Source organism: Macaca nemestrina, chromosome 9 (assembly GCF_043159975.1).
Source record: "Macaca nemestrina isolate mMacNem1 chromosome 9, mMacNem.hap1, whole genome shotgun sequence".
In the NCBI taxonomy this organism is placed as follows: Eukaryota; Metazoa; Chordata; class Mammalia; order Primates; family Cercopithecidae; genus Macaca; species Macaca nemestrina.
In genome coordinates this window covers 9212744-9240056 of record NC_092133.1, presented here as the reverse complement: position 1 = coordinate 9240056, position 27313 = coordinate 9212744, and the positions used below count along the sequence as shown (strand labels likewise).

The following is a 27313-nucleotide window of genomic DNA, read 5'->3' as shown; positions in this document are numbered from 1 at the left end:
TATTGCCTGTGTCAGCCTGGGCGAGCGGTTATTTATAATAATATTCTCCTATCTCATCGGGGCAGCTTCTGCATGCAGGGTACCAAGTTAATAACTCTGCATGCGTTATTTTGTTCAAGCTTCACAGCAATCCGTGAGGAAGGTATTGTTTGTTGTTCATTTTGCCCATTTTACAGATTAGGAAACAGGCCCACAGGCTTAAGCACCCAAAGTCACACCGTGAGAAGGCAGCGAGATCTGAATGCTGAAGTCGGCATACGCTCTTCTTCCCTCTCGTTCTCTGCATATGTGCTTTCTCCACGGCTCCCAAATCTGACGGGCATGGCAGGAGTAGAGGGAAACCGATGTGATGGTGGATGGCAAAACATTTTAGTGGTTCCAAGAATCAAGCCCCCTTGCGTGTTCTTGGGTTTCAGTGAATTGCGTCTTCAGAGCAGTGCAGGTTAAACCACTTTCTCCCCTCGTTGTAGTCAGTTGACTTTGTTCAGCCAGAGCCGGGTCTGGCCCACCATGTGTCTGGACTGTGGGTGTCTTGAGGCTCAGTGCGACGCCATTGTAGGGTGGGCCAGGCCGGGCTGCAACCAGCCACCAAGCCAGCACTGGGCTCAAAGAGCAGTGGGGCCATTTTGAAAAAGGAATGCTCCCTCATGCAGAGCCTGTCTCCACCTCCGTGAGACGGGGGAGAAAATAGTTGTCTTCTCATAAAAACATCTGGCGCCCGTGAAACCTGGCACCTCGCTTGACCTCCGGCTAATAGGGGATGCAGCAGGGTGCTGTGGAACTAATGGGGTTCCCTTCTTCAGCCAGCAATTAGGGGTTAATTATTAGCAATTAGGGGTTAATTATTAGCAATTAGGGGTTCGCCACATGTCCTGTGGACCTGCTGTTCCTTCCCAGGACACAGGTCACTTGTCATTCTCTGTGTTAGCAACTGGAACCATCTGCCCTCCGGGTCCCCTGTTAATCATTGCAGCAGGGTCCCCAGGAGGCTGACAGCAGGGGCACGTTCTGTGTGACCCATGGCGTTCCTGGAGCTGCTGGCTGCTGTGCTCTCCCTGCTGGGTGTGGCGGCCGCCACCGGGCTCTGTGGTGCTGGTCCCCTGCGGTCATTCTCAGCGTGGTGCCTGGACCGCCCCTCAGCCCCGGCTTGGCTCTGCAGCCAGCAAGACAGGCCCGGTGCTCAGCTCCCAATGCTTAGCATCCTGCACTCAGCTCCTCGTGCTCAGCTTCCTGTGCTCAGCACCCCGTGCTCCCTTCTGTTCTCTCCTAGGCGTTACTACAAGGAGACCTCTGGCCTGATGCTGGATGTTGGTCCCTACATGAAGGCGCTTGAGGTACCAGCCCTGGTTCTGTCCCAAGCTCTCTTCAGACCTCAGGGCACCTGGGACTTTTTGGGTCTTTCTTGAGAAGAGGCTGTGCTTAATTAACGTATGAATGGCCTTTTGTGTTTCCACAAAGGCCCCCTGGCCGGCCCTCGCTGTCCTCGCTGTCCTCCCTCCCCATCTCTCCCTCCCCGTCCAGTGGGCACAGCCCCCCTCCCACCGACCCTGCCGCTCTCCCAGCTGCTCTCTGCCACGCTCTTCTTGGGCTTGTGGCTTCTGTGTCAGTGCTGACCACCGGTCGTTCCTGACCCTGGGCATCTGCAGCACCTCAAGCTTGGCGGGTCCTCACTGGCCTCCTTCCTGACTTCCCTTCAGTTTCCAAGAGCATCTGTGGCCAGGCCTCTGGGAGGGGTTCCCCCAGGTCCACTCTGGCCCAGGTCCCATCAGCCGGCCCAGGTCCCATCAGCTGCCCCAGGTCAGCCTCACATCCCATCCCATCCTCACAGCTGTAGCAGCTCCTGCCTGCTTGCCGTCAGGTGGGAGGGAGAGGCAGAGGAGCAGATGGAGCCCCAGGCTTGACCCAGGAGGCCTGTGATGAGCTGGGAGTGGGCAGGGGAGAAGAGGGGAGAAGAAGGGGAGAAGGGATGAGAGGACGGAATTGCAGGCGAGTGAGCAGAGCACTGCTCTGCTGGCCCTTGGGAACCCTGTAGTTTTGCCAGCTCTTGGATGCCTTCTGCTGTGGGTAGGCCTTTGAGTGAATGGCAGGGTGCCTGGTGCTAGATGACCTGAGCGACCCGAGCAGCCCTTTCTGGAGTTGTGAGGCTCCTGCCTGTGAGATGTGTTCTCAGGCCCACAGCATCCTGCTTCTTCAAGGCCCTAGACTCTTGGGGGCACATTTGGGACAGGGTTTCCGTGGCTGGGCATACACCTGTTCCTTGATCCCAAACCCATGCCATATCCCTCTCTCTTTTCCCAGTATGCCTGTGGCATCAAAGCCGAGGTAGTGGGGAAGCCTTCTCCTGAGTTTTTCAAGTCTGCCCTGCAAGCCATAGGAGTGGAAGCCCACCAGGTAGGTTGGCGCCTTGTGAAGTGGGTCGGGGAAGACAGCCCCGTCAGGGAGGCCCTGGAGTTTGGAATGGATTGCAGGACTCAGGCAGCCTGTGGGGTTGGCCGGGCAGCCAAGTGTGGGCTCCCTGTGAGAGCTGACCTGGCTGGGAAGGAGGGGGAAGGCAGCAAATGAAATGCACTGAATAGTTTCAACAGTGAAGTTACTTTCAATGTGAAAGCAAGAAGCAGAAATGCCTACGGCTTTTTCTGAATTTTTGCTGCTTCTCTGAAAGGATAAGAATTGACGAGTCCTATCAGTGTATTAATATATCTCGCTGACAAGACAGTGTAACAGCAAGATTACAACAATATGGAAGAAATAATAAAGTCACTCATTTTGCGACCTTTATATTTTGACTATTTTGGGATAGATTGCTGGACGAGGTGGTGCATGCCTGGTAATCCCAGCTACTCAGGAAGCTGAGGGATGAGAATTGCTTGAACCTGGGAGGCAGAAGTTGCAGTGAGCTGAGATCACGCCACTGCACTCCAGCCTGGGTGATAGAGCGAGACTCCTTCTCAAAAAAAAAAAAAAAAAAAAAAAAAAAAGGAAAGGAAAGAGTCGTGGCTCAAGCCTGTAATCCCAGCACTTTGGGAGGCCGAGACGGGTGGATCACGAGGTCAGGAGATCGAGACCATCCTGGCTAACCCGGTGAAACCTCGTCTCTACTTAAAAAAAAACAAAAAACTAGCCGGGCGAGGTGGCGGGCGCCTGTAGTCCCAGCTACTCGGGAGGCTGAGGCAGGAGAATGGCGTGAACCCGGGAGGCAGAGCTTGCAGTGAGCTGAGATCCGGCCATTGCACTCCAGCCTGGGCGACAGAGCGAGACTCCGTCTCAAAAAAAAAAAAAAAAAAAAGAAAAAAGGAAAGAGTCCACAGCTGCCCCAGGCTGTCCTGCTGCCTCGTTGGAAGTGGGCAGCAGAAGTATGGGTTGGGGGTCCCCCAGGTGTCAAGCCTGGTGCGTGTTTCCCCTGTGTACATTTCAGTCCAGAACACTGGTGCCTCATGGTGCTTTGAGTCTAGACACTGTACCTTCACCTGCCCTGAGATCCATAGAGATGTCAGAAGATGCAGGCTCCCTGGAGTCCCCAGAAAACACCTGGGAAATGTCATGTTAGTCTGTTAGAGAAGGAGAGGTTTGTGTTTTGAAAGAATGAGAACTGCAGCAATAAATAACCTGGCTTTGTACTACCTTGCTTCATAGAGCAGAATTTCTTTATTTTGAGAGATTTCAAACATACAGAAAAATAGAGAGAATGATACACATCCCCATTATATCCATCACCCAGATTCAGTGGTTAAGATTTTGCCACGTTCCTTTCTTCTTTCCTCTTTTTTTTCCTTTTAAAAAATTTACTGGCTGGGTGCGGTGGCCCACGCCTGTAATCCTAGCACTTTGGGAGGCTGAGGCAGGTAGACCACCTGAGGTCAGGAGTTCAAGACCAGCCTGACCAACATGGTGAAACCCTGTCTCTACTAAAATATAAAAATTAGCTGGGTGTGGTGGTATGCTCCTGTAATCCCAGCTACTCAGGAGGCTGAGGCAGGAGAATTGCTTGAGCCCAGGAGGTAGAGGTTGCAGTGAGCCGAAATTGCACCACTGCACTCCAGCCTGGGCAACAGAGTGAGACTCCATTTCCAAGTAATAGTAATAATAATAATAATAATAATAATAATAATAATAATAATAATTTTACTTTTTTTGCTGTCACATTTTAAAGCAAATCTCAATTGTATCCTTTCATATTGTAGCATGACATTAAAAAAATGGTGATTTTTAGACATAACTACAATACATTAAAACCCCTAACATGGCCAACAGGCACACAAAAAGATACTCAATATCATCATTCATCAGGAAATGCAGATCAAAACCCCAATGAGATACCACTTCACACTAATTAAGATGACTGTATAGTTAAAAAAAAAAAATAGAAAATAACAAGTGTTGCCAAGGATGTAGACAAATTGGAACCCTTGTCTATTGCTGGTAGGAAGGTGAAATGACAATGTTGCCACAGAAAGCCACTTTGTGGTTCCTCAAAGTTAAACATAGAATTTGCCGTATGACTCAGCAACCCATTTCCAGGTCTATACCCAGAAGAACTGAAACAGGTGTAGCAAACAAAAACTTATACACAAATATTCATAGCAGCTCCGTATACAATAGCCAAAAGGTAGAAAAAACCAAGATGCCTGCCCATCAACTGATGAAAGGATAACCAAATGTGGTGTGTCCATACAGTGGAATATTATTCAGCCATAAAGAGGAATGAAGTTCTGACACATGTTACAATGTAGATGAACCCTGGTAACATTATGCTAAGTGAAGGAAGCCAAACACGAAAGGACACATATTGTATCCTTCCATGTATAGCAAATGTCTAGAATGGGCTAATCCACAGAAATGAAAAGCAGATTAGTGGTTGCCAGGAGTCAGGGTTGCATGGCAATGGGGAGTGCTGCTTCAGGGTATGCGGTCTCCTTTTGGGGTGATACAAATATTCTGGAACTGGGCTGGGCATGGTGGCTCACACCTGTAATCCCAGCACTTTGGGAGGCTGGGGAGGGCAAATCACTTGAGGTCAAGAGTTCGAGACCAGCCTGGCCAACATGGTGAAACCCTGACTCTACTAAAAATACAAATGTGAGCCAGGCGTGGTGGTGCACGCCTGTAATCCCAGCCACTTGGGAGGCTGAGGCGGGAGAATTGCTTGAACCTAGGAGGTGGAGATTGCAGTGAGCTGAGATCGCGCCACTGAACTCCAGACTGGGCAACAGAGCCAGACTCTGTCTAAAAAAAAAAAAAAAGAGAAAACAAATATTCTGGAACTGGACAGTGGTGATGGTTGCACAACATTCTGAATGTGCTCAATGCCAGTGAACTGAATACTCTGGTCACAGTCATAAATTTTATGTAGTGTGTATTTTACCACAATAAAAATTTTAAAACCACCTAAAAATTAACAGTGATTTTTGTTAGTATTATTTAAAACCAACCCGTATTTAAAATTCCTTGACTGTCTCAGAAATGCTCTTTGACTGTTGATCTGTTGGAATCCAGTCTGAAGAAGCTCCATGACTCATGTGAGGTTTTTGTTTCCTCAGCCTCTCTTCTTAGCCTTCCATCATGGAACATTTGAAATGTCTATGTCAGTAGAGAGGGCAGCTCAGGGAACTCCTAGGTACCCATCACTGTGCTTTAATAATTATCAACTAATAACCCTTTAAAATTGTTTTCAACTTTTCATTTTGAAGTAACTTGACACTCACAAAAAGTTGCAAACATAGTACAAAACATTCACATGTGCCCTTCACCAGCTTCCCCATCATCATCAAACGATGATAAAACCAGGAAATCAACACTGGCACAAGGCTGTTAGTTAACCTAGAGACCTTATTCAGACACCATCAGTCATCCCACTCATGGCTTTCTGGGGACACATTGCATGTAGCAGTCATGTCCCTAGTGTCCTTTATCTGTGAACTCTGATCACCAGTTGAGGAGGTGTCTTCCAGAGTTCTCCATTGTCGTTACAATTTGTCCCTTTTAATAAGTATCTTTTTTTTTTTTTTTTGAGCAGGAGTCTCACTCTGTTGCCCAGGCTGGAGTGCAATGGCCTAATCTTGGCTCACTGCAAGCTCCACTTCCCGGGTTCAAGTGATTCTTCTGCCTCAGCCTCCTGAGTAGCTGGGATTACAGGCACCCGCCATCAAGCCTGGCTAATTTTTGTATTTTTAGTAGAGATGGGGTTTCTCCATGTTGGCCAAACTTGTCTTGAACTCCTGACCTCAGGTGATCTGCCTGCCTTGGCCTCCCAAAGTGCTGGGATTACCAGTGTGAGCCACTGCGCCTGGCCTTAATAACTGTCTTGTGGGAAAGTACTTTGACACTATGTAAATATTCTCTTTCTGATCATTAGTTCTAATTTTGGCATCTCTTGATAATTTTTTTTTTTTTTTTTTTTTTTGAGACGGAGTTTCGCTCTTGTTGCCCAGGCTGGAGTGCAATGGTGCCTCAGCTCACCACAACCCCCGCCTCCTGGGTTCAAGCAATTCTCCTGCCTCAGCCTCCTGAGTAGCAGGCATGTGCCACCATGCTCAGCTAATTTTGTGTTTTTAGTAGAGACGGGGTCTCTCCATGCTGGTTAGGCTGGTCTCGAACTCTCAACCTCAGTGATCCGCCCGCCTCGGCCTCCCAAAGTGCTAGGATTACAAGCGTGAGCCACTGCGTCCGGACTTCATTGGTGTATTTTATGTGTGGCCCAAGACATTTCTTCTTCCATTATGGCCCAGGGAAGCCAAAAGATGGGACACCCCTGCTCTAGAGGTTTATGACCAAAATACTGTATTTAAAGCTGCTAGGAATAATTCTTTTTTGTGGGTGGTATTCCACCAAGTGGACGCTCTTTGAATTCATTTTCATTTTGATGTTTAGGGAATTGGCTTAACATTTACATTTGTTTTGCACTTATGTAAAATATTTATATGGTTCTAAAATCAGATCCACAAAGCAAGACATATTCAAGGAAGTCTAACTTCTGTTCTTTTCCTTCTATTTTGTTTTTACCTGTCTCTTGTAGGTAGCCATGTTTATAAATATCATAGCTGTAAATATTTTATAAATATTACAGATTTTTTTTTTATTTAAAAAATAAGCAACTATGTATATATTTGTATTCCCCTCATAGGATGAATTTAAGAGACAATAAATTCTCAAAATAATTTGCTTTATATATAGAGAGAAAGGCTAATGCTTTAATCTGAGTTTAAAAATCAATATTTAAAAGTTTATAAGTAGGCCGGGCATGGTGGCTCACACCTGTCATCCCAGCACTTTAGGAGGCCAAGGAGGGCAGATCACCTGAGGTCAGGAGTTCGAGACCAGCCTGGCCAGCATGGTGAAACCCCATCTCTACTACAAATACAAAAATTAGCCGGGCATGGCAGCAGGTGCCTGTAATCCCAGCTACTGAGGAAGCTGAGGCCGGAGAATCACTTGAACCCAGGAGGCGGAGGTTACAGTGAGCCAAGATCGTGCCACTGCACTCCAGCCTGGGTGACAGAGTGAGACTCTGTCTCAAAAAATAATGTAAGTGGTATGATCACAACCATCTCAAACAGCCGCCTTCCCCCAACCCAAAACCCAACAAAAACAAAACCCTGCCACTGCCCGGAAAATAAGACCTGGCCGTGCGCAGCGGCTCATGCGTGGAATCCCAGCACTTTGGGAGGCCGAGGTGGGCAGATCACTAGAGCCCAGAAATTTGAGACTAGCCTGGGCAACATGGCAAAACCCCGTCTCTACAAAAAAATGCAAAAAAATAAATAGGCAGATGTGGTGGCATGTGCCAGTGGTTCCAGCTACTTGGGAGGCTGAGGTGGGCAGATTGCTTGAGCCCAAGAGGTTGAGGTTGCAGCAAGCTGAGATTGCACAACTGCACACGAGCCTGGGCAACAGTAAGACCCTGCTCAAAAAAAAAAAAAAAAAAAAAGAAGAAGAAGGAAAGGAAGGGGAGGGGAGGGGAGGAAGGAGGGAAGGAGAGGGAAGGAAACGAGACTAGCTGTCCAGATGGCATTGCTGGTGATATTTGGATGGTCTGACCTTGGGTGTTCTCCCTGCCTTTTTCTTTTGGCATTTTCAGTTATTTTCACAGTCAGATTCCTTCACATTTCAAATGAGATACAGCCCATCCCCCAAAGGAGACCCCTCATGGGGGTCTAGTGAATCTGGATTTGTCATTTTCGGATGCTGGGGCAGTGCGTCCGGGAGGGAGTGGGGCTGTGGATTCCTGACGGGTCACCGTGGCTGCTCGCGGTTTTGGTCACTGCTGCTGCCATCCACCTTGAGCATCTGTGGCCCTGGAGAGCGAAGGACTTGTTTCCTCTGGTGGCTCTGCGCATATGTGGCAAAGCTGTGTCTCATTTACCTCCCACATCATCCTCCTCTCCCACCCTCATGTGACGTTTCTGCCTGTCCCTTTGACAGTGGAGCAGCAACTGCATGTTGCGAACGTCCCCACCCTGCCGTTTTCCTAAAATGCTCACTAATGTTATTTGACGCTCAAGATGTGTAGACATTTTAAAGCAGTATTTCAAGATAAGGCCGTTTCAAATGAATGTGTCTTATGCACAGGGTAATAATTCTCTGTTCCTGGCTTTTTTATTTTTAATGAAAAATGCCCGCAAGGACTTCTCTTGCTGCTGAAGTGCCAGGCTGTGGCAAACCTTACATTTTTCCAGCTGCTTTAATCAATAAAGTTATCACCAGTCATTTCCCTTGATCACTGCTGCTTCCCGAGACCCTGACCTGCTTCTTGCTGCTGAGTTTTCAGTGTGCACTCAGAATAGACGTAACTCCCCAAATCCAATTTTCATTTTAACCTTTCCTCAGTAGCCTAGAAATCACAGATTGCTGGTATTACGCTAATAGATTGGAAATTCAAACCTTTTAGAGGCAACCTGGCCCTTTCTAGGATCCAGTAATAAGGCAAAGAATAACAGATCTTAAAGGTTACTTCTAGAAATATCTAATTCTCACGGTTTAAGCTTCTGAATCAGTGGGTGGTTTTATGGTTTCATGTGAAGGTTTTGGCAGTTTTCCATCATCATAAGAAGTTCTGTGGGATGCAGGTCATGCAGATTTGGTGGAGATTGAGACTGTTCAAACCAGAGCACTTAGTTATATGTAGCAGCCAAGGAGCCTGGTCCGGAGAGGCCCGTTTCACAGGTGAGGAGCCTGAGGCTTAGAGATGAAATACCCTGTCATAGGTGCTTCAGGAGGTAAAAGACAGGATTTCTCAGGCTGAGCGCAGTGGCTCACACCTGTAATCCCAGCACTTGGGGAGGCCAAGGTGGGTGGATCACGAGCCCAGGAGTTCAAGACCAGCTTGGGTAACCTGGTGAAACCCTGTCTCTACAAAAAGTACAAAGAATAATGGCATGGTGGCTGGCACATGCCTGTGGTCCCAGCTGCTCAGGAAGCTGACGCATGAGAATCGCTTCAATCTGGGAGGGGGGAGGTTGAAGTGAGCTGAGATGGCACCACCACCACTGTACTCCAGCCTGGACAAGACAGTGAGACCTTGTCTCAAAAAAAAAAAAACAAAAAAAAAACCCGGATTTCTCAACCTCGACACTTGACGTTTTTGGGCTGGATCATTTTGTGGTGAGGGGATGTCCTATGCGTTGTAGGGTGCTAAGCAGCATCCCACTGTCCACCCACTACATGGGACCGCCCCCTTCCTAAGCTGCGAAACCAAAATTGTCTCTAGATATTGCCAGATGTGCCTTGGGGAGAACTGCAGCATTAAGAGAACGGTCACAGAGAACTCTAGTACTGAACCCAAGATTACTTTGCCAATGAGGAGTGAAGCCGGGCTCCAAACCATCGTCTTCCAGCCCCATCCAGTGCTCTTAGCCATAGCCCAGCTCTCAGGAAGGGCCAGTGGCGCAGCAGAATTTCTTAGGGAGGTGAGGAGGTTAGGGAGGATTTCAGGTGGGGGGTAGGGAGGATTTCAAATTGGGGGGTAGGGAGGATTTCAGGTGGGAGAATAGGATTTCAGGTGGGGGGTAGGGAGGATTTCAAATTGGGGGTAGGGAGGATTTCAGGTGGGGGAATAGGGAGGATTTCAGATGGGGTGTAGGGAGGATTTCAGGTGGGGTGTAGGGAGGATTTCAGGTGGGGTGTAGGGAGGATTTCAGGTGGGGTGTAGGGAGGATTTCAGGGGGGGGTAGGGAGGATTTCAGGTGGGGGGGTAGGGAGGATTTCAGGTGGGGGGTAGGGAGGATTTCAGGTGGGGTGTAGGGAGGATTTCAGGTGGGGGGGTAGGGAGGATTTCAGGTGGGGGGGTGGGGAGGATTTCAGGTGGGGGGTAGGGAGGATTTCAGGTGGGGGTAGGGAGGATTTCAGGTGGGGGGTAGGGAGGATTTCAGGTGGGGGTAGGGAGGATTTCAGGTGGGGTGTAGGGAGGATTTCAGGTGGGGTGTAGGGAGGATTTCAGGTGGGGGTAGGGAGGATTTCAGGTGGGGTGTAGGGAGGATTTCAGGTGGGGGGGTAGGGAGGATTTCAGGTGGGGGGTAGGGAGGATTTCAGGTGGGGGGGTAGGGAGGATTTCAGGTCGGGGGGTAGGGAGGATTTCAGGTGGGTGTAGGGAGGATTTCAGGTAGGGTGTAGGGAGGATTTCAGGTGGGGGGTAGGGAGGATTTCAGGTGGGGGTAGGGAGGATTTCAGGTGGGGGTAGGGAGGATTTCAGGGGGGGTGTAGGGAGGATTTCAGGTGGGGGTGTAAGGAGGATTTCAGGTGAGGAGGTTAGGGAGGATTTCAGGTGGGGGTAGGGAGGATTTCAGGTGGGGGGGTAGGGAGGATTTCAGGTGGGTGTAGGGAGGATTTCAGGTGGGTGTAGGGAGGATTTCAGGTGGGGTGTAGGGAGGATTTCAGGTGGGGGTGTAAGGAGGATTTCAGGTGAGGAGGTTAGGGAGGATTTCAGGTGGGGGTAGGGAGGATTTCAGGTGGGGTGTAGGGAGGATTTCAGGTGGGGGGTAGGGAGGATTTCAGGTGGGGGGTAGGGAGGATTTCAGGTGGGTGTAGGGAGGATTTCAGGTGGGTGTAGGGAGGATTTCAGGTGGGGTGTAGGGAGGATTTCAGGTGGGGGGGTAGGGAGGATTTCAGGTGGGGGGGTAGGGAGGATTTCAGGTGGGGGGTAGGGAGGATTTCAGGTGGGGGTAGAGAGGATTTCAGGTGGGTGTAGGGAGGATTTCAGGTGGGGGGGTAGGGAGGATTTCAGGTGGGGGGTAGGGAGGATTTCAGGTAGGGGGTAGGGAGGATTTCAGGTGGGGGGGTGGGGAGGATTTCAGGTGGGGGGGTAGGGAGGATTTCAGGTGGGGGGGTGGGGAGGATTTCAGGTGGGGTGTAGGGAGGATTTCAGGTGGGGTGTAGGGAGGATTTCAGGTGGGTGTAGGGAGGATTTCAGGTGGGGGGGTAGGGAGGATTTCAGGTGGGGGGGTGGGGAGGATTTCAGGTGGGGTGTAGGGAGGATTTCAGGTGGGGGTAGGGAGGATTTCAGGTCGGGGGGTAGGGAGGATTTCAGGTGGGGGGGTGGGGAGGATTTCAGGTGGGGTGTAGGGAGGATTTCAGGTGGGGGGTGGGGAGGATTTCAGGTGGGGGGGTGGGGAGGATTTCAGGTGGGGGGGTAGGGAGGATTTCAGGTCGGGGGGTAGGGAGGATTTCAGGTCGGGGGTAGGGAGGATTTCAGATGGGGGTAGGGAGGATTTCAGGTGAGGAGGTTAGGGAGGATTTCAGATGGGGGTAGGGAGGATTTCAGGTGGGGGGGTAGGGAGGATTTCAGGTGGGGGAGTAGGGAGGATTTCAGGTGGGGGAGTAGGGAGGATTTCAGGTGGGGGGGTAGGGAGGATTTCAGGTGGGGGGGTAGGGAGGATTTCAGGTGGGGGGATGGGGAGGATTTCAGGTGGGGTGGAGTAGGGAGGATTTCAGGTGGGGAGGGTGGGCAGGATATCAGGTGGGGAGGGTAAGCAGAGGCTGCCGTGATCCCTCAGGACTTCCTCATGGCTTGTGCCCTCAGAACTGCCTTGAAAAATGGGGGTGAGGTTTGCAGGCTTATCCAGAAGCCTGGCCATATAAACTGGAGGGTGCCCTACCATTTCATTCCATGATTCTCAGGGCATCAGTCCTAACTATAGGGGTCTACGGACAGTCTGTACCCCTAGGGGGAGGCTGGTGAGTGGGGAGTGCATGTCCGTCCACATGGGGGCAACTCTGGGCCAGTTCTTTCTGCTGTGGCCTCCCTCCCCCATGGGTATTTCCACTGAGGCCTCCCCGTGAACTCTGTTGACTGAGCCCCACCTCCCGGCCGTGGGCATTTTCTTTGGGTGTCAGTGTGGGGATGACCCTGCTCAACTCCTGACTGGGAGCAGGCTGGCCTGCTGGGTGGTGCCCACTTCGGCACTGAAAGAATGGGCCCAGGAGGGGTTCAGTCCTCCTGCATCCTTGGTTTGAATTGGAAACTCTTTCCACCGATGCCTGGCAGCTGGCACCTAGCCCTGCAGCTGTGGGTCTGAAACTGACGGGAGTCGCAGGAGCTTCCAGCCCTGGCCTTGTCTTTGTGATGTGTCCTAGTCATAAGGTGCTGTGAGACCTCATGGCTTAGTTTTCCTTCAGAGTTTTTCTCCCTTGGAGCCTTTTTTTTTTTTTTTTTTTTTTTTTAGTAGATTTTATTTTCTTCTCAAAACACAAGTATTTAAAATATCTGATTATGAAGCAACTCATGCTCATTAAAGAAGCTAGGAAAAATTCAGAAAAGTACAAGAAAAAAAGAAACCACTCATCATCCCACCAGCCTAGAATAACACAAATCATGCTTGATCTTGCCAACTTTTTGTGTCTAAATATACATTTTTAACACAAAATTGGGATAATCTTGTATCTGCTATTTGAAATCTGAGTTTTCCCCCTTAATATCCTATTGGGAACAATTTTTTTTAACTTATATTTTAGGTTCAGGGATAGGTGTGCAGGTTTGTGATACAGGTACATTTTGTGTCTTGGGGGTTTGCTGTGCAGATTATTTTGTCATCCAGGTCATAAGTGTAGTACCTGATGGGGTAGTTTTTCAATCCTCACCCTCCTCCCACCCTTCACCCTCAGGTAGGCCCTGGTGTCTGTTGTTGCCCTGTGTCCATGTGTATTCAGTATTTAGCCCCCACTCATAAGTGAGAACAGGTGGTATTTGGTTTTCTGTTCCTGCATTAGTTTGCTTAGGGTAATGGCCTCCAGTTCCATCCCTGTTGCTGGAAATGACATGACCTTATTCTTTTTTAGGGGACAGCTTTCTTTGTACTTATGTAGGCACTTTAACAAAGCAGTTTTCACAGCTGCATACTATTCCACTGTTCAGACTCCTGTCATGTTCTTGACCATTCCCTATTGATGGAGATAAGGCTGCTTTGAATTTCGCTCTTGTGCATAACCCTGATGACTACATCTTGTATGTACATCCTCTTGTACATTTCTGATTATTTACTCCAAATCCTAGTGATGTGGCTGGGAGTCTGTGATGCATGTTGCTTATTTCTGTTTCAGAAAGGTGTGTCCATTCACCTTCATCACCTGCTGCGTATACAGATGCTTGTTTCCCCAAGTCCTTACCAACACCGCGATTTCTGGCTTTTTTTTTTTTCAAGTAGTCTTTGAGTTTAGTCTTGTTCCTTATGAGGGTGTCCGACCACAGTGATAATCACTCAGCATCGCACTGTCTCCAGGTCTCTGTGGGAGCCTGGGTTCCTTTGGGACCTGGGTCCAGGGCTCATCCTAGAGTGAGCCGTCATCTCAAGGCATCTCCCTGGGGGATATGAGCCCCCTGGGGCTGCAGTTACAGACACTGAGCTCACTCCACCTTCACTACCCAGGCCTGCTGCTTCCCGCCCTAATCCTCCTGGCAGAGCCCCAGGATAAGGACAATATTTGTGAACCACGGAAGCTCTTTGGTGCTGGAAGTTTGCACTCCAAAGCATTGCCGCCTGTTAGACGAGGTTTCCCTCCAGCACCTAGGACGCTGAAGAGGAGACCAGGGCAGGCAGGCAGATGCGTAAGAGGGAGGATTGACAGCTGTGGGGCCCGACCCGGGACACCTGCCTCTGAAACTGTGGCGCCTCCCTCCGGCTCTCTGGATTCTGGGTTCTGGGAGGTCCGACCTTTCATTTTGTCTCCACCTCACCCCCAACCATGTTGTGTCTGAAAGGAAGCGAAGCCCAGCCCTGGCAGGTGGAGTATTTTTATTTCCCCTGGCAGTGCACCTCCTGACCTCTATCTTCTTGCCAGTGATTTTTAAAATCCTAAATGATTTGGCAATAATTGCTCCTCCTTGCGTGATTATTGCCCTTCACCGATAGTAAATCTGGGAATCCCCCGGGATCCTGAGTGCACTTTGGTATGCGGAGCCCACAAGCTGGCCTGGACAGGCATCGCTGCTCCAGGCAGCTGTGCACCCCGCCAGCCCTGGCGTCCCGGCCCCCAGCCTCCGCCTCCCTCACCGACAGCTTCCCGGAGCTCCGCCTGGATGCAGCCTCGCTTTATCCCACAGAACCTCCATGCTGTTCCTGCATGAGAACTCTTCCTCCGAGTGACCATGTTCCTCTGGTCCCGTCTCCGTGGGCCACATCCACAAATGTCCCACCCCAGGAAGAACCGAGAGTCTCTATTCTGGGAGGGAAACGTGTGTGCTGTCTGGTTGTGTGTGTGGGAGGAGCATGCACACAGTTTTATTTTCCCCAGAAGCAGGGAGGTATAGGATGACATGTAATATTTGAAGACCCGTTCCATTTCCAAGGAACCTTCTAGCAGGATGGCCCTGGAGTCTCTGGCAGCAGTGGACATGGTCCTGAATTGGAGCGCTGTGAATGTTCACCACGGACCTCACAGTTTGAAGACAACTCCTTGAGAAGGGCAGAGGGGACTCGAACATGGGAGCTCTGGCCAGCCCTGCTGTCAGATGCCAGCAACTATGGGGGCTGCCCAGCCAGCCCTGGCTTTTCCTGACCCTTAGAGCGTCCTGTGTACGTGCAGCGGACATTGGGGCTGGTCCCATTCCAGGGAGCACGCGGTGCCACTGGCTGTTTCTTGCCTGGCCAGGAGCTGGTTTGATAGACACAAAAACCTCATTTGGATTTGGCAGGATTTTCCCTAACATCAGTCATTCTGGAAAAAGCACTTTGAATTTTTACCATATCTGGGTATTTTTACCGTATCTGGGTACTTGCCACTAGCTCTATTTACTTCACATTTCTTAAAATTGATTCATTTTATTACTTAAATAAATGTATTTTAAAAGGAACTTTTGATGACTACTATAAATGGAAAACCAGAATCTCTCACTTACCATAATAGATTAATCTAAAAATAAAGACCACATGATTACATTAAAATGTATGTCCTTGCTCTGCCTGGAGTCAAATAGTATGTCACCCGTGTGCATGACACACTCTGGGAAGCACAGGGGTAGGGGGAGGAAAGACCAGAGAAAATCCGTGCAAAGTATGAAGTATAGAGCACCACACCAGGAAGACGTGGTTTTATTTCAAGCACCTTATGTCTCGCAGTGGCTTGCGGCTACCAGCAATTGGCAGAATTCTCAATATTGCAGCCCTCAGCCACCTCCTCCGAGCTCTCTCTCAGCACCACCATCCCCCGTGGCTTCTCTGAGGGAGGCCCCTCTGGCCTCTGCTTGACTGTGATACTTGACGAGTCCATGCCAAGTGGCAGAAAAGCTCCGGGTTCAGCTGAAACTACCTCCCTGGCCTCAGGGGGCCTCGCTGGCTCTGCCTTTGTCCTTTATCAGGCTCCTGGCGATTCCTTGGTTATCTGAAGGACTGTTTGGACGCAGTTCCCAGGACAGTTGCTTCAGGTTTATGTGTGTGTGCTTTCTGGAATTCATGGCATGGCCTGCCCTGGTGAATGGTGGGGAGATGGATAGTGAACACATGTGTGGTAGCCCCTGCTGGGTGTATCCCATCTCTCCTCTGTGTCCTACAACCTGGTTGACTCCTTTTGCCTATCAGACAGAGCAAAGCTCAGAACTTCACCTCCTCTGGGAAGCCTTTCCTGACCACCCCCAAGTCCAGTAGGTCAGGAGATCAGGCCTCACAGCCTCCTGTGCGTTATCCCAGGCCCCGATGATGAGACTGTGGAATTACCTGATTAACGTCTGTCTTTAGCACTTGTCGTGAGTTCCATAAGGGCTGGGACTCATCTGTCTGATTCACACTGTGCGCCCACTGCCTGGCCTGGCACCGGCCCACGAAAGCCCCAGGCAAAGGTATCAAGTAACCAAAGCAAGGGCGCCTGCTGCAGGTCGTCGGGCCTCTCTCTCTCTCTGATGTGGTGAGATAGAGAATTTCCTCAACAAAACCTTTCCTCATGTTTCTGTTTCCTTTTTAACATGTTCAGATGACTTCTTATGTCCTGGCCCTGTGCTGGGTGCTTCACTAAGATGATTTCCTTTAAAGGCCACACCAGTTATACCCATTTTATAGATGGAAGTGGAGGCTGGCCCAAGGTCACACAGCCAGCAAACAGCAGAGCTGGGATCTCCACCCCGCTGCTCTAGCTCAGCGTGAGACAGGAGTGAGTCTGTGTGTCTGCTGGCCACATCAGGCCCAGCCCCCCTTTCTGTGGTCCCCTTTCCCCAGATGGAAAGCAAATTTGGACCCATCCTTGCAGGCAGAGTCCAAATCGATAGGCCCCACACTCAGTAAGACTCCCCCGGCTTAGGCATGCTTCACAGTCCTCGTTTCATTTTGTCTTGATTTTGGTTTGTGTATTTATCGGTCAGCCCCACTTAGCATCTGAATTCCAGGGAGGAGACCTGTAGTTTTTTTGTTTTTGTTTTTGTTTTTTGAGACAGAATTTTGCTCTTCTTGCCCAGGCTGGAATGCAGTGGTGCAATCTTGGCTCATTCTCCTGCCTCAGCCTCCCAAGTAGGTGGGATTATAGGCGTCTGCCACCATGCCTGGCTAATTTTTTATATTTTAATAGAGACAGGGTTTCACTGTGTTGCCCAGGCTGGTCTGGAATTCCTGGGCTCAAGTGATCTGCCTGCCTCGGCCTCCCACAGTGCTGGAATTACAGGCATGAGCCACCGCGCCCAACCTACTTTGAAGCTTTTAATCAGATTTTGGAGTAGGGCAGTGAGAGGAGCTGGATGGGTTTTTTTTCTTTAAAATTATTATTACTTTTTTTTTTTTTTTGAGACCGAGTCTTACTCTGTCACCCATGCTGGAGTTCAGTGGCACAATCTTGGCTCACTGCAACCTCCACCTCCCAGGTTCAAGCAATTCGTGTGCCTCAGCCTCCCAAGTAGCTGGGATTACAGGTGCATGCCCGGTTTGTATTTTTATTAGAGACAGGTTTTACCATGTTGGCCAGGCTGGTCTCGAACTCCTGACCTCAGTTGATCTGCCCATCTCATGGGATTACAGGGGTGAGCTACCACTCCCAGCTGTTTTTTCTTTAAATTACATGTATTTATGTAAAAAAAAAAAAAAAAAAAAAAAAAGAGCATGACTCCATTTAAGCAATAACACATGTTAACGTGGCGAAAGAAGACCCACAAGTGACTGACATTTCGGCCACACTGGCGGGGACTGTATGACTCCCTCCACTCTATGTAGTTGACCAATGGGAAGTCTTGTCTGTGCCTCATAAGTGTGTTCAGACACAGCCGGCCTTGCCATAATGCAGAGCACTCATCTGCTCAAGACACATTTGCTGAGCATCAACCAAGTGCCAGTTGTCAGCCCAGATTCCTTGTCCTGAAGGAGCTCCTGCTTCTGGAAGGGTGGGATGAGCAGAGTCCATTATGCACTATGACATGGGTGGCACCAGGATGCGATCCCAGAGTGCTTTGGGAGGGCCACGCAACCCAGCCTGGGGGCAGGGGAAGGGTGGTGGTCACTGGAACTGAGTCCTGAAGGCCTGGGAGGAATTAGCCAGCAGAGGAGGGAGCTGAGCAGGCAGAAGGTCAGCACATGCCCACAAGCTATTTTTCTGGTGTTGATGAGTATTTCCAGCTATTGTCATTTTCCCTTCGCCCAAAGGACTTCTACATTTCTTGTAGGGTAGATTTCTAGAGCAGCGGGGTGGAGATCCCAGCTCTACTGTTTGCTGGCTGTGTGACCTTGGGCCAGCCTCCACTTCCATCTGTAAAATGGGTATAACTGGTGTGGCGTTTAAAGGAAATCATCTTAGTGAAGCACCCAGCACAGGGCCAGGACATAATAAGTTATCTAAATGAGCCAAGATTGCACCACTGCACTCCAGCCTGGTCAAGAAGAGCAAAACTCTGTCTCCAAACAAACAAACAAACAAACAAACAAACAAACAAACTACAGGTCTCCTCCCTGGAATTCAGATGCTAAGTGGGGCTAAGTGATAAATACACAAACCAAAATCAAGACAAAATGAAACGAGGACGGTGAAGCACGCCCAAGCCGGGGGAGTCTTACTGAGTGTGGGGCCCATTGATTTGGACTCTCCCTGCAAGGATGGGTCCAAGTGGTGATGAATTCTTCCTCTTCGGATGTCTGAAATATCTTTATTTCATCTTCGTTTGGGAAAGATATTTTTGCTGGGTACAGAATTCTAGATGGGCATTTTTTTATTTTACTGCTTAAAAGATGGCACTCCACAGTCTTCTCACTTGCATTGTTTCCAACAAGAAATCTAACATCTTATCTTTGTTTCTCTGTATATAAGTAGATAACATGTCTCTTTTTTGTCTGACTGTTTTATAAGATTTTCTCCTTGTCACTACTTTTGAGCAATTTAATTATGGTGTGCCTTAATACAGTTGTCTGTGTGTTTCTTGTGTTTGGTGTTCATTGGGATCTTGGATCTGTGGATTTATTGTTTTTATCAAGTTTAGAAAATTTTCAGTCACTATTTCTTCAAATGTATTTGTGTCTTCTCTCATCTCACTTTTTTTTTTTTCTAATTTTGAGACAGGGTCTTGCTCTGATGTTCAGGCTGGAGTGCAGTGGCACGAACACAGCTCACTGAAGTCTCAAACTCCCAGGCTCAAGTGGTCCTCCCACCTCAGTCTCCCAAGTAGCTGGGACTACAGGCTTGAGCAACCACATCTGGCTAATTTTTTAAATTTTTATAGAGACAAGGTCTTGCCATGTTGCCTAGGCTGGTCTTGGACTCCTGGGCTTAAGTGATCCTCCTACCTCAGCCTCCCACAGTGCTAGGATGATAGGTGTGAGCCACTGTGCCCCACCTCATCTCACTTTCAGGAACTCTAATTGTGTGTACATCAGGCCACTTGAAGTTGTGCCATAGCTCACTGATGCTCTGTTCATTTTTAAAAATAATTTTTCTGCCTCTGTTTCATTTTGGGTAGTTTCTATTGCCATGTCTCTGGGTTCATTCATTAATCTTTTCCTCTGCAGTATCTCTTCTGGCATTAATCCTACCCAGTGTATTTTGATCCCTGTCATTGTAGTTTTCTTTTTTTTTTTTTTTTTTTTTTGAGACGGAGTCTCGCTCTGTCACCCAGGCTGGAGTGCAGTGGCCGGATCTCAGCTCACTGCAAGCTCCGCCTCCCGGGTTCACGCCATTCTCCTGCCTCAGCCTCCCGAGTAGCTGGGACTACAGGCGCCCGCCACCTCGCCCGGCTAGTTTTTTGTATTTTTTAGTAGAGACGGGGTTTCACCGTGTTAACCAGGATGGTCTCGATCTCCTGACCTCGTGATCCGCCCGTCTCGGCCTCCCAAAGTGCTGGGATTACAGGCTTGAGCCACCGCGCCCGGCCGTCATTGTAGTTTTCATCTCTAGAAGCTTGATTTGGATTTTTTCTTTTACCTTCCATTTCTCTACTTTTGGAACATATGGAATACTATTACAAGGGCTGATTCAATGCTCTTGTCTGCTCATTCTCACCTCTCTGTCAGTTCTTTCTCAGTTTGGATGGACTCATCTTTCTCCTCCTTCTGCATGATATTTTCCTTCTTTGCACGTCTGATCATTTTTTATTGAGTGCCAGACATGATCAATTTTACCTTCTTTTTGGGTGCTGGATATTTTTGTGTGCCCATAAGGAATTGCGAACTTTGTTATAGGATGCAATTATATTACTTGAAACAGTTTGATCCTTCCAGATCTTGCTTTTAAGATTTGGGGGCAGCACCAGAGCAGGGGTTGCCCTGGATGAATTATTCCTCACTGCGAAGCAGCGGCTTTGAAGATGGCACTCAATGCCTTGTGCATCGTGAGTGAGCTTTCCCAGCCTGGCTGGTGGGGACATATGCAATCCTGTGTGAGACACAGGCACCGTTTTCTCTAGTCATTTGGTGTGGCTCTTTCCCAGACTCAGGGAGTTTCCTCCCTCACGTGTGCTGGCAGTGGTCTGCTGAGCATTTGAGGGGACCCTCCACGTTCTCCACGGCTCTTTCTCCATGCAGCCTTCTCCTCTCTGATTCCCTGTCCTGTGGACTCTGCTCCTGGGTCTCCCCAGAATCCTAGCTTTGTCTCCCCAATTCAGGGATCCTACTGGGCTCTACCTGGGTTTCCCTCTGTATTAGTCAGCCCAGACTATCATACAAAACACCACAGACTGTGCGGATTTAACAGCAGAAACTCTTTCTCACTGTTCAGGAGGCTTGAAGCCTGAGATCAGGGTGCCGGCAAGTCCAGTTTCTGATGAGGGCTCTCTTCCCGGCTTGTAGATGGCCGCCTTCTTGCTGTGTCCTCCCATGGCCTCTCCTCTGTGCTTCTGTGGAGTGCACTCCAGTGCCTCGTCCTCTGGTAAGGACAGCAGTCCCATCAGATCAGGGCCCCCTCTGACCTCCTTCAGCCTCAATGAATTACCTCCTTACAGGCCCTGTCTCCAAATACAGTCACACTGCAGTCTAGCGCTTCTTCTTCAAGTGAATTTGTGGGGGACAGACTTCAGTTCACAGCACCCCTCCTGTGCCCACAGTCTGGAAGCATCGAAGGCAGTATGCTGGGGGCAGTCACAGGAGCCACGTTCTTTGTTTCCTGCATCTCAGAAGTCAGTGTCCTTCATTGCTTGATGTCCAGTGTCCTGAAAGCTGTTGTTTCGTCGTTTGGTTTTCTGGTTTTTTCAGGTGAGAGAGTGTATTCCAGAGGCTGCTTTTGGAAATGATACCCAGGCTGCGAGCATTTCCTCTGTGTATGTGTGAATTTTGGTTTGTCTGTTATTTTGTTTTTAAGGCAATACCTTCCCCATTGAAAGCAAAACCTATATAAAGCAAAACTTACGAAGATAGGCCAGAGATTTGCTTCACTTTCACAGAATCAAGGGCAAATAACCAGGTTACGGAGTCTTTAGGGTCAGGTGAAATTTAGCCTGTGTTCCAGCGGAGGCCGGACAACGTTCAGCATCCCCGCACGTCCTTGGGGTGCCAAATCACTTTGACGTCTGCTGATTGATTTCGAATTGCACAAATATATAGCGTTCAAAGCCATGGCCTACAGGGGCAGTGTGAGATATATTCAAGGTGGGTTGACTTTTAATCAATACGATGACAATATTATCTTGTTTAATGTGTATGATGGTGGTTTTAAACATCAAATCAAGCCATTTATTACGTCAAAAAAAGATGAAGGAGCCCAGGAATCAAACTCTCCTGACATCACTTCTGAGCATATTTCACTGCCGTGACAGGCCGTCATGATTGGGGACGATATCGTGGGCGACGTCGGCGGTGCCCAGCGGTGTGGAATGAGAGCGCTGCAGGTGCGGACTGGGAAGTTCAGGTCAGTGCCAGCGGGAGTCATTTATCCACCTTCCTTCCAGGGGATGACCATGTTCTCATTCTGTTTTGTTCTTCAAAGTAAAGGGGCTAGGCCGGGCGCGGTGGCTCAAGCCTGTAATCCCAGCACTTTGGGAGGCCTAGACGGGAGGATCACGAGGTCAGGAGATCGAGACCATCCTGGCTAACACAGTGAAACCCCGTCTCTACTAAAAAATACAAAAAACTAGCCGGGCGAGGTGGCGGGCGCCTGTAGTCCCAGCTACTCGGGAGGCTGAGGCAGGAGAATGGCGTGAACCCGGGAGGCGGAGCTTGCAGTGAGCTGAGATCCGGCCACTGCGCTCCAGCCTGGGTGGCAGAGCGAGACTCCGTCTCAAAAAAAAAAAAAAAAAAAAAAAAAAAAAAAAAAAAAAAAAAAAAAACAAAGTAAAGGGGGTATTCTTTCCAAATCAAAGGGCAGTATGTGGGCATTCACTGTCTTGTATGTAGTGGACCTCTGAGAACAGAGCTGGGTGGTCTCTTATAGCAGACAGTGATAACATAGAGTGGCTTTTGATACAGGGTCTGGGTTTTGAAACGGTGTGCAGTGCAGAGAGAAATAAGCAAAGGCACTGTCCATCCTGGCGGCGGCCCACCAGGGAGTTGGGCCAAATTTGTGCTGCTGTCCCTTCGGCAATTTGATCAGACCCTGCACTGTGGCACTTACAGCTGTGGGCACTCAGCCCCTTGGACAGCCTCCGTCTCCTTTTGTTCACCTTCTCCACTCTGTGAGACACAGACAGCCTGGAGACGACAGAGGGTTGCTCAGGGATGCCCTGGAACAAACCTCCATCTCGAGAAGAAGCTTGTGTTTTATTTGCTGGCAAAAGTCTGCCTGGTCGGAGCAGTTCTCAGGGCTTGGGAGCTCCTGGGCATGTGGAGGGCCCTGTGGTGCCTGAGCTCCAGCTCACCTGGTCATCGAGAGGATCTTGGACATCAGAGTGTTGCCTTGCCTTATGCTAGGTGGTTTCTGTTGTGGCCATTCAGAGAATGCACGTCTTTTCTGATGCTGGGGAGACTTGGTTGAAACATGGTTACCTGGGGGTACTTGGATTTGGGGTGGGGTGGGAGCAATTATATTCGTCCTGAGAGATCTACCTAGGCAGGACCAGAGAAGACAGATCAGAGGGCCTGACCATCACGCTGAGGTCTCTCCTGCAGGTTGGGGACCGTGGCTGAGTGCGAGGTGAGTGAGGAATGCTCGGCGCACCTGGGTCTACAGTCAGGAAGTTGGTCCCTTCCAGCTACCTCCCAGACCCTCCCAGGCTTGGGGGCCCCCATGGAGCCCCCGACATGTATGACATATGGGCCTTCTTTCTTTCTTGAAGTTGGGTTTTGTGGCTCCCCTTGGTTAGGCCTGGCCTAAGGGAGTGAGGGAGACCCCACTCACAAGCCACAGGAACATTTTTTCTAAGAGACCAGCCAGGGGTCCCCCAGTCCCCAGTCCTGCCTTTCCTATAAAGGTCACAGAGGCTGGTCCTGCTGCTTCTCCCAGGCAAGGGGCTGTCGGCTGACAGTGGACCTTGGGGCCCTACAATTGATGCCAGGCGCTGCCTGGCATCAGCCATCAGGAGCCCAGCCCAGCACCTCGTGCATCTCAGGGCATATCTGTGACCCGTGAGCACAGGTGGCGCCTCCCTGCTTGGAAACGCAGCGGTGTGACCTGGCAGGAAGTGGAGGGGGAGAACCGTACCTGTTGTATACTGGGCTGCTTCTGGTTCCTTGGAGGAGAAACATGTTTGTCCTGAATGCCAGCTCAGTTGGGGTCTTTCTGGCCAGCCCAGGCCAGGTGCCCCTATAAACTGATAATGGGCCTCTGAGGAAGGCCCCTCACAGCCCACAAATGCAGGCGGGCATGAGGGAGGCTGTGCCCACCCTATGCCAGCAAGGGTTGGTGCTTTTCAGATTCCGGTTACCTGCATGCCATTTAAAGAAGAGTATGAGGTGGACTTTCCCACATGACACTGTCTCCCGGAGAGAGATAAACTGTTTTGTTTTGTTTTGAGACAGAGTCTCACTCTGTTGCCCAGGCTGGAGTACAGAGGTGCAATCTCAGCTCACTGCAACCTCCGCCTCCCAGGCTCAAGTGATTCTCCTGCCTCAGCCTCCTGAGTAGCTGGTACTACAGGTGTGCACCACCATGCCTGGCTAATTTTTGTATTTCTAGTAGAGACGGGGTTTCACCATGTTGGCCAGGCTGGTCTCGAACTCCTGACCTCAGGTGAACCACCCGCCTCTTCCTCCGAAAGTGCCGGGTTGATAGGTGCGAGCCACTGCGCCTGGCCCCGGAGAGAGAAATTCCGTCAATAGTTTGCCAAATCCTTCTGCATCGCCTTCTCTGCATGGATCAACAGACTGGTAATATTTTGGTTTTTTTCTTTTTACAAAAATGTGATGATACTGTTTTGCAGCCTCCTTTTTCCTTGAATACTGTTTTATGGCTTCTTTCTACAAGCGTCTTCATAATGGTGTTTTTGGTAATTTTTAAAATTTCAGTAGTTGTTGGGGAACAGGTGGTTTTTGGTTACATGAATAAGTTCTTTAGTGGTGATTTCTGAGATTTTGGTGCACCCATCACCCAAGCAGTGTACACTACCCAGCGTGTAGTCTTTTATTTTTCACCTACCTCCCACCCTTCCCCGCAAGCCCCCAAAATCCATTATATCATTTTTATGCCTTTGCATCCTCATAACTTAACTCCCACTTATAAGTGAGAACATACAGTGTTTGGTTTTCCAGTCCTGAGTTACCTCCATTCCTTGAGGTCTCCAGCTCCATCCAGGTTGCTGTTAATGCCCTTATTTCGTTGCTTTTTATGGCTGAGTAGTATTCCATGGTGTATATATACCACATTTTCTTTCTCTTTTTTTTTTTTTTTTTTGAGATGGAGTCTCACTCTGTCGCCCAGGCTGGAGTGCAGTGGCGCGATCTCGGCTCACCGCAAGCTCCGCCTCCTGGGTTCATGCCATTCTCCTGCCTCAGACTCCCAAGTAGCTGGGACTACAGGCGCCCGCCACCACACCCAGCTAATTTTTTGTATTTTCAGTAGAGACGGGGTTTTACCGTGTTAGCCCGGATGGTCTCGATCTCCTGACCCCGTGATCCACCCACCTCGGCCTCCCAAAGTGTTGGGATTACAGGTGTGAGCCACTGTGCCCAGCCTCTTTCTTTTTTTTTTTTTTAACTTTTAAGTTCAGGGGTACATGTGCAGGTTCATTACATAGGTAAACATGTATCATGGGGGTTTATTGTACAGATTATTTCATCACCCAGATATTAAACCTAGTACCCATTAGTTATTTTTCCTAATCCTCTCCCTCCTTCCCTCTCCACCCTCCAACAGGCTCCAGTGTGTGTGTTGTCCTGTGTATCCATGTGTTCAGATGCTGTAGGAAAGGAATCAGTGTAGTTCTGGGCACACAGCAAGCCCTCAGCAAATGGCCAGGGTGGGGAGCACATGCAGCCGCTACCGTCTATATCTATCCATATCCATCCGTATCTGTCCATATCCACCTAGCTCCAGACACGGAGTCACCTGCCTCTGTTGAAGAGAATGGGACTTAGCCCGTTTGTTCCTAACAAGATTTGAAATGTCGGATCTTTTGATTTGTTTGTAAGGATGCAAATCTCTCTTTGTTAACATACAGGACAAAGGGAGAAGAGCGTTAGCTTGACTAAGGTGGGGACCTAGCCACTGGGGGAGGCCACACGGGCATCAAAGGAGGTGGAGCTCTGTGTGTGTGGGTGCACCCTGGTTAAAGGGATGGGAGGTCTCCCAGCCTCTGGAGCTGCACTCAGACGCAGGAGCTGTAGCTCGTCCACAGTGAGACGCACAGGAAGTGTGAAATGCACACTGGATTTCAGAGACTGGGTGGGGAGAAAGGATTGTTAAAGAGCTCATGAGTTTTTTTTTTATATCGGCTACATGTTGAAATGCTGATATTTCGTGTTAATTTCACCCATTTATTTAAATTTTTGTTAACGTGGCTACTAGAAAAGGTTCACTGGCCTCTGCAGGAGTGTTGGTGGCCCCAGGTGGCAGCCGCCCTCCTCCTGCACTGTCCCCTTCTCCCTCCAGATGGTACTCTCGGTGCACAGATACACTGAAGTGCTGGAGGGGCGTGGGGTCCTGGATGAGCCGGGCTGCGGACCCTGATGGGATCCCGCTCTCTGGAGGGCCATGCTGGGCCTGGAAGGGCCTGCGTGGTGCTCCCTGCGGACGTGTGGCCGGCCCGGGGCCGGCAAACAGCCTCTGGAGTCAGCCGGGCACCTGCCACTGGGCCGGCATCCCTTGCTTCCAGGAAACGCCCCCAGCCAGGCTCTATCGAGCAGCACTTCGCCCTTCCAGGGCACCCCAGCCCTCTGGCACCTCAGCACGGCCCTGTTCTGCACAGAGGTGAGCCCCTTAGGGGCAGCAGCTGTGTCTCCTCTGCAGCCGAGGCATGTTGTCGCAACCCTTTGCTGAGCCTCTCCTCTCCTGTGAGTGGCCCAAAGAGGCCTCACGGGAGCCAGTGACCACTGGATGGGTCAGCTGGGTATCAGAAGGCCTTCCAGGCTCTGTCCTTTGTTGGTGGCCTTGGCCTAGCCTTGGCTGAAATGGGAGAGTGAAGGGGGGAGGGGGGTGGCCTTGTCCTGGGCCCAGGTGGCAGAGAGCCCTGCAGTGAGTAACTGCGCCCACACTTGGTTTGAGGCCAGGGCAGGATGGGGAGGCCGTCCAGGCTGGAGCAGCTGGCGGGTGGGGGCAGCGGTCAGTCCTGCCAGTCACTGGCACCAGGAAGGGAGGGAAGCTGGAGGGCTGACTGAGGCCTCCCACTGGTCCTGCTGCAGGACGTGCCCTCAGCCACGGTCTTCTGGTACAGAGCACGCACACGTGCATTCACTTACATGTACACACACGTACACACACACATGACTGTGTTTCTGAGGCAGCTGTCAGGAGTCTGAGAGGCCGAGAGGTGGCTGAGGAGTGGGATTCGGCCGCTCACTGGCAGTGAGATCTCCTTGTCACCTTGGATGTATCCATTTCTCTTGATTTCATTATAAAATGGCCCAAAGAGAGTGAAGCCTCAGGGTTGGGAGAGACTGCGGGTGGCTTAGCTCCGGAGAGAAAGTTTTGCAGGGCCTGCTCCCCCGGAAAGCATCATCCCTGGGCAGCGGGGTCCGGAACTTGGCCCAACAGGGCTGCCCAAGAGCCCTGGACAGGGAAGCACAAAGCTTTCTTTTCATACCTGCTCCGTGTGGAAGTCCTGCCCAGCCAGGGTGTGGCCCTCACCTGGGTGGCAGGTAAAGGCCTTCTGGGTGTCCCCCGCCTGCCCTGTTCCCAGGACTCCTGGTGCATTGGACGTGGCTGCTCCCCTGGACCCCTCGAGGTCCCATCCAGCCACAGCATTCCTGCTGCCCAGGCCCTGGACAAGAGTGTCTCCTCCGTGGGGGGTCCTGTGCCGTGGGTGGCAAATCCTTGTGGTCCCATGAGCCCTGCAGCCCCAGAAGGTGCCGCTGCCCTGCCGTGAGAGGCTTTTTCAGGTGGGACACCTAGGACCTTGGCCAAGGCCATCTGG

At 50.2% G+C, this 27313-nt stretch overlaps 1 protein-coding gene across 6 annotated transcripts in view; it reads left to right on the top strand.

The window, feature by feature from the left end:
- Positions 1 to 27313, top strand: part of LHP (phospholysine phosphohistidine inorganic pyrophosphate phosphatase) — a 153304-nt gene that overhangs the window by 34228 nt on the left and 91763 nt on the right. The window contains exons 4-7 of one of the 6 annotated variants that reach the window (XR_011607588.1): positions 1271 to 1334; positions 2299 to 2391; positions 9704 to 9902; positions 21629 to 21720. The exons of 1 other annotated variant lie outside the window; for it this stretch is intronic. Coding sequence is in view for 4 of the 5 variants with exons in the window: in XM_024789339.2 (XP_024645107.1) it covers positions 1271 to 1334; positions 2299 to 2391; positions 13528 to 13638 (268 nt within the window). In the remaining variant the exon portion in view is untranslated. Of the gene's footprint in view, positions 1 to 1270; positions 1335 to 2298; positions 2392 to 2662; positions 2839 to 9703; positions 9903 to 13527; positions 13659 to 21628; positions 21721 to 27313 lie in introns of those variants that run through there. 4 more of the 6 variants (XM_011721910.2, XM_024789339.2, XM_011721923.3 and 1 more) reach the window with 4 other exon arrangements.